General features: G+C 31.7%; 1 protein-coding gene across 2 annotated transcripts in view; it reads left to right on the top strand.

The window, feature by feature from the left end:
- GRIK2 (glutamate ionotropic receptor kainate type subunit 2) overlaps nucleotides 1-13,299 on the top strand; it is a 364,036-nt gene that overhangs the window by 202,787 nt on the left and 147,950 nt on the right. For both annotated transcript variants that reach the window (XM_005518233.2, XM_088052479.1), the window contains one exon: nucleotides 7,086-7,292. In XM_005518233.2, the coding sequence (XP_005518290.1) occupies nucleotides 7,086-7,292 (207 nt within the window). The remainder of the gene's footprint in view (nucleotides 1-7,085; nucleotides 7,293-13,299) is intronic.

Below are 13,299 nucleotides of genomic sequence, written 5' to 3'. Positions count from 1 at the left end.
CTTGTACTATTAATTATAGTAATGGTACACTATAGTTATAATTTAGTTTATAAATTTATAATCCCTTGTTTCTTTTTTTAATGAAATATAAATAAATGTCATATATTCTCTTATAGTAAAAGTATATCTTCTAGGGTATTAACCTGTCAATTTTCTTCCTATTGACTTCCCACAGGAAAACAAAATAATCATTTATTTCACAAGTTTCCTACATGTAACAACTACATTGTCAAGTAAATTTTATTAATAATTCCAATTAACCTCCCATGCCCTCTGTACTGCTGTTGCTTTGTACCCAGATATCCTGCCCAGGATTTTTCTTGAAGCTTTTCACTGATATGTAATTCATTGAACCTAATTGCTGTTAGAGTTACAACTTTACAGAATGCTGTCCTGTCTCCGCGAGTGACCTGTTCCCTTTGTTACTCGGTAATGAACCAGCCTATGTATCTGCACTCTTCAATTGCTGTCGTTGTATGTTTGATTCCAGATCAGTGATAACAAAACTGCAGCAAGGATCAATCCCCACAAGATTACAGAAGAAACACTCAATAATTTAGGGTGTTTCAAGCTTGTTTGTGTTTTAACATCTGCCTGTTGATGAGGTTTGAGTTAATGTACTCTAAGTATTGCTTTTATACAGTGATACTAACATGATTTTGGTTGAAATAATTAGCCCTAGAAATGGTAAATTGCACAAATATAAATGGCACTGATGCCAATGGGCACTGATTTTAATCTGGCAAAGCTAGCAAAAGACTCCTGAGATCTGAGAGAAAAGCTGCTTTCTGCAATCAGGGATATCCATTCTCTTAGGACTTAACTTTTGGTTAGTGGTTTTTTAAAAGTGTCCATCTTCTTTGCAGGTATCTAAATATTGCAATAAAAAAAAAAAAGACTTTAAATTGGTGTTACAAGTTGCTCGCTTGTAGCTGCCTTTTTTACTTCAGTTATTGTGTAGTAAAAATTTTGGTAATTGCAGTTACTCTATTCAGCTATGAAGAATGGCATTCAGAAGAAGTGGTATAAATTGGAAGAGCTGTACTTGGAATAGTAAAAAGACCCAAACCATTTTTTGGTGCAGAAACACATGTACTAGCTTAATTTGGTAGTTCTATCTTTTTTATGCTTAAAAAGTACGTTTCTGTTGGGCAGAAAGCATATTACTGAATATTCATTTTGTGGCAATGCAAGGAAACAATATAGAATGCTAAAGCCCCTAGAAATATACCTACTACATAATCAGCTTCCTTTTCTCTCCTTCTCTGAGTCTGCAAAATCTTGCTTAAATGAAAAAAGAAAAGACAATTCTATCATATAAGCTGTCCATATGGTTTTTCTATGATGTTATTTTCACTTTAAGAATTCCCTACAATAGTCTATAGTATATTGGCAGCTGTGGAGCCTTAATAATTTTTCTCTGTAGTTTGCTCTAATGCTCACTTTCCATTTAAATATCCCAGTCTTTCTTTTATTTTTAATTCTATTTCTGAAATTCAGAGCAGTATCTATTTGCTCCTTTAGTCTGCAGTCATTAAGATTTTACAGCGTTAAGTATGCCCTGCATTTTCAGGGATGGCTGAGTCTCTAGAAGAAGAAAATATATTGATGGGAAAAATAATAAAATATAAACTGTGATTCATAAATTCATCTATTTTAAGTAAGGACAGAGCTGTGTGCTCTGTCCTTTTTGTCTTGAATCCTTCATAATGCATTTTGCAGGTAGGTAGCTAAAAATTATTCCTTGGTTTCTCAACAATTCAGGGGTCTATTCTGGAAAGGGACAGGGCTTGTCAGGACTGCAACTTGTCTAGGAATCTATGTACATGTAGTTTTTGTGGAGAAATGTGTCTGGTTTCCAAATTCTGATCCCATAGCAGCCCCAAACACCAGCTGAACATGCCCAATAGAGAGATAGACAGGTGTTTTTAGTGAAGTGGGGGAAACATTTTAAAAATAATTAGTATGATGTTTTTATCTTTTATAACCATAGCTTTGGATATATCAATCTTTTTGATACTACTGCTTTCTTTTATTTTAAAACCATCTGCATTGGAACTTCAGAATTCCTTTTTCATTTAAGAAGTTGACTTTATGAATATTCTACATTTAGAAAAAACAAACCAAACAAAAAACCTAAAGAAAACAAATTTTCAACTTCAGTAATAAGGATTTCTTATTATTTGATTCTCCTAAATTCCCACGAGAATTCTGAAACATTTCTTCTCTTTAGTCTTTAGATGTAAGTATCTAAATATTTTTGTTCCTATATATATTCTACTTCAAATATGAAAAAGCTTCAACTTTGGAATTCAGTTTCCATGTTTATAAAGATATGTGCATGGTACTTAGGTTTTTTTTTTATTCTAATTTCATTCCAGTCTGTACATATTATCACGCTGGTTCATTTGCCCTGTTCTGCTGAAGTAAATGCTTGTTTTCTTTTCCTGTGTAGCTTTTATGTACTCTTCTGTATCTGCTTACATCAAAGCTCAGAAAAGCTCACAGTTGTCAAGTTTAATTTTTCCAAGAAATGTGTGAAAGTTATGAAAGGTGTGCGATGTTCTCAAATTTAGTAGTTTTTTGTGACTTTGCATTTGAAAAGTGAAATTACCTTTTTATTGTACTTCCCTTAAAAAAAATTGGTTTGAAATAGGAATAGAATTAAAAGGAATTAGAAGGAATATTTATCATAAATTTTAAAAGAATTTTAGTTAGCTCAAAGTACAGTATTCCCACACTGTATTTTATTGATATATGCTACTTTCTCAAATGACTAGTGCATAATTTCTCTTTTCTCTTGGATACTCAAACATGAGTTTTCAATGGCCAAACTTTAATATATATTAAAAGAATATTAGAATTAAAAGAATAAATTTACCTGTCATCTTTATAAAGATGGTTCATCCATGAATTGTTTTGATTGATAGTAACTAGTGGATTGATTCACCTCTCCCACTAGAATTTTGACTGCTTACTGTGAAAACCTATTGTGTATTCCTTATATCTCATATACATGTTAAGAAGATATGGCAGTCTTTCAACACTCCAGTATCCCACCTTCTGGTGAACAGCAGCTAGTAATTAAAATCTCTGTTCTTAGAGTGGAAATTTTTCAAATAGTTTTCCCCATTTCATCATTAGGGCTTCCACTTTTTGCTAATTTTTTTTTTCTTTTGCTTTGCTTTTCTCTATACTGATAGTAATAAATTCTAGATTAATTTAAAAATATGTTATTCCACGTTGAAATTATTAAGGAAAAATTTACATGTTTGATTAATATTAATTAAAAAAAAGGAATTTGAAATGTAAAACTAGTTGTAATTTCCAGTAATATCTTTGTCATTAAAATATAATATAATATAACTCGCAGGAATAATTAATGGAAATATTTATTGTTCAAATCTGAAAAGAAAAAGAGAAATTAGCAGAAATTTTTCTTTAGAATAAGTGTGCTTTCATTCAAGCATTAGCTGTACATTTTTAAAACTAAAACCAGTCTGTAAAGTTACAATAATAATTAACTTTCAAAGATTTATCTTCCATTTGCAGACATAGTTTTTAATCTGCCTGTGATTCCACTGTTCCTTGTAGCCATACCTTTATTTGCAGTATTTTATCTAAGTTTACTTTTCAGTAAATTTTCTCAGAAAAATGATTTGCTGCATTTACATGTTTGTCTGCATTCTCACTTTTAGTGCTTACCTGGCTTGGGATGGGGCTCTTCTGTATCTCTCTTCACTGAAGATATTTTAGTCTTACGAAACATTAAATGATGACTTTGATCTGAAAAATTTTGTAATAAACTGCCCTGATGTAAATTTAGAGTTGCAGTGTCTATAGTCAGTGTTTATTCAGTGACTTTTTGTTTCAAGCTACTCATGTCATTCCAAGAAAAAATAAAAGTGGTAATGGAAAGTGTTTATCTGTTTTCCTAGGGAGATTTGATCAGTTGAAAGACTTAATTTCAACTGAAACTGTTTAGAAGATTTCAAATACTCCTTCTGTTATGTGGTCTAGTAATTTTTAAGGGTCATTTTTTCAGGAATGTAAGGAAAAAAAATAAATTGTGAACAATGTTAAAGTACAAAGCAGCTGTCAATCTACATATTACTCTGTCTACCTAATCAATGACAATTGTCCTAGTGCAAGATTTTGGTGGAAGTGATAATCCACCAAGAAGCAATGGTGATTGCACTTTTAATGCATAGAGACTTTCCTGAGAGCATGTTTAGCAACCAGTTTTACATTAGCCCAGTCTACAAATTTAAAGCTTGAGCAATTAAAACACGTAGAACCCTTTGCCTGCACTTGTCCAGAATACTTGAATGCCATGATCAGTATTTAGCATGTGTATTACTTGAGGAAAAAGCAAACTAGGTTGGGATTAATCAGAGCTATTACAGATGAAGCTGCCAGCACCAACCCTGCTCAAGTTAAGCTAGAAATCACTTTATATAGCAAGTAAATGTTGGAAGAGAAAAAACAAATATTTTGTACAGTAGAATAACAAGAAAAAGTAGCAAGTACCAGTAAGAAATTACTGAATGTAGGATTGGAAAAGCATTAAGAGAGTATTAATAGCTTATTGATCAGTCTCCTCAGCAGAAGTTGAAAATCATTAAACAGTAGTACAGATACTATTGTAGCCCTTATCCCAGCTGGCCAGAGTAAAGAATATAAATGAGTAGGGAGCTGGAGCTAAGAATTCCAGAAAGGGTTGCAAGATTTTTTTTATTTTTCTAACAAAACATAAAAAAAGCATCAGCAGAACAGATAAAATGTCTGAGGATTTCTATAATGATCTGATAGAAAAATGTGTAGGAATGTATCAATGAGCTGAATTGCTCAATGAAGAATATCCTGCTGTGCTTATTAAGAATTTTTAAAAAAGCATAAATTGGCAATTATACTTCCTCCTTGATATTGCAATATTTAAATTTTGTCCCTGATAACTAAGGATTGCTTGGAATGGAAGACAGGGACAAAAAAGTTATCAAGGATCTTGCCAAGACTCCAGAGATTGGGGGATGTGTAAGACTGCAAATATCTGAAAAAATCTGAGAGCAAAGGTCTTGGATCTGTGCACATGAGCATTCCAAGCTACATTGGAATTCCTTCATGCCTGCAGAACAGGCTGTGACACTGTATAAGCAGTACTCAGCAGTAATGAAAATATTCCTGTGTTATAATGCTGATTTGAGTACAAATCCAAACCATAGTAGTTAATGTGAAGAAAATTGCTGCCACCATAGAAAAAAAAAAAAGCACACTGCGCTTTGTCTTAGCATGACGTCTTCTTGGCCAGTGGTATGCTTTCCTTAAGGAATTGTCATTTCACCTGAAAAAAATGTTTTCCTTGTAGTTGTTATCTTTGAGATATTTAATACCGATTTCCCTAGCTTATTTACACCTATTTTCACATAGGTTTTTTTTGCTCTGATACCATCTCTGCTTCTCAAGAATTATTCAGTGGACCTTGTTATTTAAATTGCTTTCAACTTTCATGTTTTCTGCTAGGTCTTTGTTCTTGTCAATACTATATCTTGAAGAGCTCTTCTGGAGTCATTTATTTATCTGTTGTTTGAGAAATTTCTGTCAAAACATCCTAGAAGCTTGGCTGGATAATTTATTCCATGTTTTTTCTTTGCTAATTGTATGAAGATCAGTGATGTACTTTTTTAAAAAATATGGCTGTAACCTTACTAATTTCAATAGGAGTATAAAACAGCTCTTTCAAGAACAAGATTCTTCCCTGCATTCTCCTTTTCATTTCTTTGGGCAAAATCTTATGTACTAAAGTTCCAGTTTTATGTGGATATAATGTTTAAATAATGGGAAAACTCAAGGCAGAAGATTACATTAGGAGTCTTTACTTACTAAAGCTGTTGGGTGCCTGTGGAATGAGGTGCCTTTAATGCCACTGAGTGCTGATGTGGGGATTTAGGCCTGTAAACATCTTAAGTTGCCCTGCAGAGTTTATCAGATTATTCACTGAGTCTTGTGTTTGGTGCAATGATTAAATATATCAATATTAAATATATTTGTATTACTTACATACTTACTTATTTACTTGGTTCTTTTTCTTTTTCATTATAAAAAATGAAAAGAGTCTCTCCCAAAAGTGAGCAAAGACAGACTTGCATATTTAACTTAACAAACACAGCTTGAATATTGGTTCCATACTATAGTGGAAAACTACCAATTGTTTTTTGCATTTTCCCTTTAATTTTCTATTTGAGAAAGGCCATCCTATACTGAGAAAGAGATACAAAAATACTGTTTCACTAAATGTAAATTTTCTTCCTATAATTACAATTATTCTGCCAATCTTAATTTGTTTGCTGTCTGTTCGCACTCCACTTACTGCAAAAAAAAAATTACATTGGAATTTGATATAAACATCAGAAGAGAAATGCTTAAAGAAATGTAATTCAGTTTTCATGGAATGTCTACTATAGAATTTACTTTTTGAGTAAATGTTTTCAGGTTTTGCTGCAGTCTTGTAAGCCTATAACTTGAGATGATAGAGAAGTAGGTGCTTTCACTGACTTTTTCCTACTCCCTTGGGTTTTTTATGCTTTGCCTAACAAAGCATTGTGAAAAGAGTTTAAACACTTGTATAAATAGAAGTGTAAAATATAATACTTAAAATATTTGATCAATGTTTGGAGTTTTAATGACATTTTTTTAAGTTGCCAAAGCACATTTTTTCTGAATTTTAAAAGGCTTATATTGTCTATCCAAACAATACATTTTGTATCACTGTATAATGCAATTGGTTAAGGAGCACATTTAAATTTAGTGTATATATGCATTCCTTGAAGACATGTGTACAGTGTTTAGAGTGTATTTTCTTTCCAAAAATTAAAATGATAAAGAGAATCTTTGAAAAGACATTGAAGATTTTAGACACACACAGCCAAAGCTAAAAGGATTATAGTTTTCATATTATTTCTTTGTACAGGGAGTGATATCATGAGTGTATGCATATGTAAGCATATGAGTGTCTACTACTTGAGGCTAAAATGAGAAGAAAAGTGTGGGGACATTCATTATCCATTCTGTCTTCTCAATTCTTACAGGAAGAGCCATATGTTATGTTCAAGAAGTCTGACAAACCCTTGTATGGAAATGATCGTTTTGAAGGTTATTGCATAGACCTCCTCCGGGAGCTGTCTACTATCCTTGGGTTTTCCTATGAGATTAGACTGGTGGAAGATGGAAAATATGGAGCCCAAGAAGATGCCAGCGGACAGTGGAATGGAATGGTTCGTGAACTAATTGATCATGTAAGTTAACTTTTACAAGCTTTCAACTATGCATTTAGGTTTCAAATCTGTCTATTAAAATTGTAAAACTTTTATGATAATGCCATTTGAATATTACTGTTTTCAACATGAAGGTGTTTTAAGAATTAATGCAAGTAGATTGGTATCCATTATTTCTTTAGTGTAGAATTTGTAAAATAAAACATCTCTGTTTTGCCCATAGGCAGTGTTTGTTTTGGTTTAGCTCCTCTGTAGCATATGTCTAGCCCAAAATAAGAAATAAATAGTATTCAGAATTTATTTCTGAGTACAAATGTATAGGCCTTTATAACAATTTTTTTTTTTATAACAAAATTTTTTTTGTTTTGTTTTATAACAAAATTTGCTACAGCAATACGAGTCAGGTCTCCTTTTTCTGATAGTGGACCTGAGATTTTGTCTTAGAGAAATTTCTGTGTGCGTAGTGTAAACACCCACATTGTTTGATATTCATCTCTCTTGAAATGTTAACAATAAAGTGCACGAAGTAAGACAAAAATGTCAACATATACTGATGGAACAAAGCAATGTCACACCCGATACCGTTACAATCAACTGTAAGGGATCTAGGGAAGCATTACTTCAGGTTCTTCAAAATGTGCTTTCTCAGTTGGTCATGCCAGTTGAATTCAGTCTCAGAAACATTTTTGTAAATTTAACATTTATGTCATTGTTCCTTTCTGCATTTATTTGGGTGAATTGCTTGATAGCATTTTCTCTATAGGCATGAGGTCAAAGATTGAGATGAAACATATTCTGCACATCACTGTCATTTTAAATAGAAGACTGTAGTTAATTCAAGTGGAACCTCTTAATGATCTCAAAAACTGCATGAATAGCTTGAAAAAATATTTGCTTATCTTCTTTCAATTTGCTTTAAGATTTCAGCAGATGGGCAGAACATGTGCTAATCAAAACATTCATATTTACTAGGAGGGTTGTTCTTCATGCTTTTCTAGTAAATGATCTGGTATTGGTGTTGCAACAGATGTTGATTATGCCTGGCTTCACACTTTTAAGAAGAATACGTGGGAGTATTATAATTATGGTATCTTTAAATGTGTGTATTTATCATACCTAGAACACACACATAGAAAGCAAACTTATATTGCTGGATTCTCTGTCCACCTCTATAAATGGACATTTTTACACGTGAATAAGTGCATAGGCCTGTTCAACTATTATATTTGATGCTTGTTAGGTAGCATCCTCATCTGGAACTCATATTCCATGACTGAGGCAAATATTGTGGAAGTATTTATTCAGAAGCAAATATAAATCACATTTTTATACACTTCTTATTCAGCCTTAAAGCATTCTGAAGAAAACACTAGTATGGCCTCCTAAGTTTTACACTCCTAAGACAATCTTGAAATTAAATGCATTTGAACAAGTTACAGAAGTAAGATGTGTGAAAGAGTAGCTTTCCCCATCTTTCCTCTTGATAACAGGGAATGTAACAGGTATTCTTTTTCCCATAAATAATATACAACTAAACATAGATTAAAATTTATCTTTATTTATTTCTTTTTATTCTATTCAAATAATTTTTACTTAGGAGTCAGAAAAGTTTAGAGACTGTGTTAGTACACATGAAAGAGGTAGTCCAACTTTCTGATCTGGACCATGACTTTTGCTAGTCTCTCTCAATTTCTCACTTGTTAAAATTTTTGCTTTAAATTTTTCTCTGGCTTTATCAATTCTTACTTTATAATCTATTTGAATGCATGCAATTTATTTATACACCCATGTCCTTTATTTACATGCATGTTATTGGTGCATTTTACTAGCAAGCAAGACTTCAGACCTCAAAAGTGAGGCGCAAGAATTTAGTGAATAACTACAGATAGATAGTTACCACATTGGGTGTTTCCATATGATTAGTACTTGACATGATCCTTTATCTTTCCAGTCTTTCTTTTCCCTTAGAGAATATTTTTAAATTGTCAAAAGGTTTTCTTTCCTATAAAGTAATTTAATAAGCTCGATTTATTTATTTTTGCAAGATGAAATGATCCTATATTTTTCAACTAGAATTTCTAATTGAAATAGACTACAGAATAAAGATGGTTCCTAAAGTTTCCATAGCACTTAAAACTATTGAAAAATGCTTTTAGAAATTATTTTTATCTGTGTTTTGTTTTATCTGTCAGTTAAGTTCAGAGAGAAAGGTCACTATGCTGTAGTATATAGGTTTGCAATATACATATGCATATATGCATATGTAATATGTAATATGCATAATCCAAGAATAAATAAAATAGATAATTTTGGTATATTATATGTGTAGAAAGGAAAATGCACGATTTATACAAAGATTAAAAGTACCAAATAAAATCTAAGATTTAAATAAACTGTTTAAATCAGTATTTAGTCACTTTGCATAAGTGCTAGGGCTCGAAAGTCTAAACGAAATAAAGATAATGCTATCTGAGTTGACCTCAGCATATCATGTCAGTCTAAGGATTTAAATTTTATGGTATAAACAGAGACTGAAGTGTTTACATCAGGTTCTGTCTGTTTTCAATCTGCTTTCCCATAGTTTGCTCGTGATTCTTCTTTCCTTGACTGTTTTACTGAGCATTCACCTCTGTATTCTTATATCAGTCTCCAAGCAATAAGTAGCTGTTTCTTGAATTTGTGGTAAATTCTGACAGTGAATATTAGTACAATGATTCCTTCCCTTTGACAGCTGACAACAAATTCTTCTTGGGAAAAAGACATTGGTCTCTAGAGTTGCAAATGTAAGACAAATATTAGCTAGGACAGCAAATACAGATTACATTTCTCTATGAATAAATTTTGAATTGAATGTTTCCTCTTAAGTGCTCTGTTTTCTTTGCCACGATTTTTCATTGAGTATTTTACCCTCTTCTCAGGTTAGTTCAAGATATGAGTGTTGCATATTTGAGAGAGGAGAAGCTAAGTTCCAGGTATCTCCATTCTTTATGGATGAATTCTTCATAAAAAGAGTATTCTTCATACTGACTTGGTGCCTTTGGTTCAAAAACTTTATGAAAGGACAGATTTATTGAATAGTTTTTGAACCAAATCATAAATTCTGGAGAATTTCAGGTTGTTCTTAAGTGATAAAAGTTGTCATGTCACTGTATTATATTGCATGAGATGTATAGTTTAAGCATGTAAGTTATATTCAAATATAGATAGTGCAGACAGCTAGAATGAACATATGTAATTTTATTTTTAGAAAATAAGATATTGTACTTTACTGATCCAAAATTACTTAAAAAAATCCTTAGGTTGGGTTCCAAAACAGGAAAAAATAACTGCTTTATACTTTGACAAAGCTATAAATGAAAAATCCACTGGGAAATAATTTGTTATTATATATACATGAATAAAAATAACATTTTTGGGGGGTTCTTTGAATGATTCTTCTACAGCACAAAGCTTATGCATTACAAATAGACTCCAAGGCTTGCAGATCTATTATGATTCATAAATAATTACATAAAAGGTCCAATGTTTAGATCATGATTGCTCTTTGATCATATGTGAGGATTAAATCAGAGCTTTTCTTTGTATCTAAGAATAGAATTTTCAGCTTGGAGGAATTTTACACAGTTGAACATTTAGAAAGAACTATTTAGACTGATTTTACTTTAGACAATGTTTTTTACTTCAGTATATTTTAAATTTTTCAAAATCAATATAAATTTTTCAAAATCAATACATATCAAATACATTTCTAAAAATAATAGTAGCTTTTTATTTTTTTAATAAAAGAATAGATGTTTATATAATAGGTTTAAATATTGTTGGTGATTTTTCCTCCAAAAACCTGTTACTTTCTTTCTCGTATTTTAAATTATGTTCCTTATAATCTTATAAAACAGTTATAACCAAACCCTTTACATTATTTTGTAAAAGTGATAAAAAAACTTCTAATAACTGACTGTGCAGATGTTTGGTTCCTTCCTTTTTGAGTCAGTGAAATTTTACTTTCTTCCACCTTTTTCTTTTCTCTTTCGTCCATTTCAAATGTCATTTCATCACATTGTTTGGACTCTACCTCTTTCCTTCATACTTAGCTCTACCATATAGAGACTCATATGCTAATCAAAACATTCATATTTATTTATTTAATAGGCAATTAGAGGGAAGGAAGGAAGGAAGGGAGGAAAGGAGGAAGGGAGGAAAGGAGGAAGGGAGGAAGGGAGGAAGGGAGGAAGGGAGGAAGGGAGGAAGGGAGGGACAATGTTCCTCTTCTCATGATCATTAAATGGGTTCAACAATAACATCTGTGGACTATCAGTGCTCTTTAAAGCGCCATGTCTGCTACATGGCTTCCTCATTTTAATAGTGGAACTAATTAAAACTTCTAATTACTATTCTGCAACTGCATCTCAAGTGTCATATGAAAAAAAATTCACTAATGCTAAAGGTTTTCTATATATGATAAGTTTTGTCTCTGATGCTTTGGGAAAGTGATGTTTTAAGGGGTAATAGACCATAAACAACACAGTGCTTTGGCAAATCTGCAGTTGGGCTATTGTTGCTTGAACCAGCAACTCTGGTGAATATAGATAGACAGTAAGCTGAACAACTACTGATTTCCACTAACCCTGTCTTAATATCAGTTTTCTAGTTTCATTTTCAGTTTTATTTTATTTTTACTTACTCTCCTAAAAAAATAAGATATAATTCACTTTTTCCTGTTCTCTCTTTAAAATGAAATAAAAAAGCATAATAAAATAAATGCTGCTGTTGTATTTCAGTTTTATTTTCATTATCTGTTTGTATTTTCAGCTTTTTATGTTTTGTTTATAATTTATCTCTTTCCCCATTTTTTCTGTTTAGCTATTTGAAAGCCATCTCTTTTGAGTGCATTTTTATCCTTGGTATTTATTTATTTACCCTGCAGATTAAGCATTACTATTCTGCGCTGAAGCTCTCTTCTCTGACTTTCCAGTAATCATTATTAGTTACATTTATTAAGCTATGTTGGAATACTAGCACAACCATCTCTTTAAATAAAGCTACCAATTTGCATTATTTAAAATTTAAAAATATATTCCAACTTCTTCCGGTTATGCTGTGTTATGATATATCCATGACTCTTTAGTTGTTAAGTGTCTATAACATACCTTTCATGTGTGTTTTTACTGTTTTAAATATTCATATTGGCTTCCAGTTTTTATTGTTTGCCAATAACTTTCCTCATCAAAGTAGCATTTAATTTCTGTGTGAAACATGTCCTGGGGTCATAGGATAATTTCTTATGATAATTTGTAATATGCCACAAAATATCACTTGTCCTTTTAGTGCTTTTCAGTCTAATTGCTAATTCATTAATCCACAACTTCAAATGCTCTGACCTTTTATTTCCAAAGTAATTTGTCCCAAGCTGAATAAGCATCAGTGTGTCCCTGACAAGCAAGTAGTCATATCTCCACTGTTGCTTGAAATCCTGTTTCTCACTTAAATCAAAGGTGTATATATTCATAGACTCACAAAACCTCTCATCAAATATTTTTCATGTCTGAATTTATCAATGTAATTCACTTAAATATGCCATACTATGCACTTCCTGTTCCTTTTTTATTTCTTTGTTTCAAAGTAAAAGATCAAAGAGATGGTCTTCTACGAGACAATACAATTTAATTTCAAACCAACAGCTTAACATTCATCTCTATGCTCACAAGATGACAGTTTTCATGCTACTTTGTCACAATCTAATAAAGGTTATGTATGATATTCCATGGAAAAATGTGCAAACAGATTCTAACTCAGCAAAAGTCATGTAAAAATTGAACTTCAGGTAGAGATGCATAAATCTACAAAACGTTCCAGAGAAATAGAAGAAAATCAGTAATCTAACATGCCAAAGAAATCCTAATTCAGAAGTTTAGATCAAGTTTACAAAACTGTGTATTAATTCATCAAGGAACATATATGTGCATATACGAATTCTCTGTTAAACTGTTAATGATTTCAAGTACAGATGAAGATGTAGTTTCCAGTATAA

The sequence above is a fragment of the Pseudopodoces humilis genome, chromosome 3, assembly GCF_049639895.1.
Source record: "Pseudopodoces humilis isolate 2021_Gansu_Grassland_sample_001 chromosome 3, ASM4963989v1, whole genome shotgun sequence".
Classification (NCBI taxonomy): domain Eukaryota; kingdom Metazoa; phylum Chordata; class Aves; order Passeriformes; family Paridae; genus Pseudopodoces; species Pseudopodoces humilis.
The sequence above is the reverse complement of the archived record's forward strand: the minus strand, read 5'-3'. Positions and strand labels throughout refer to the sequence as shown.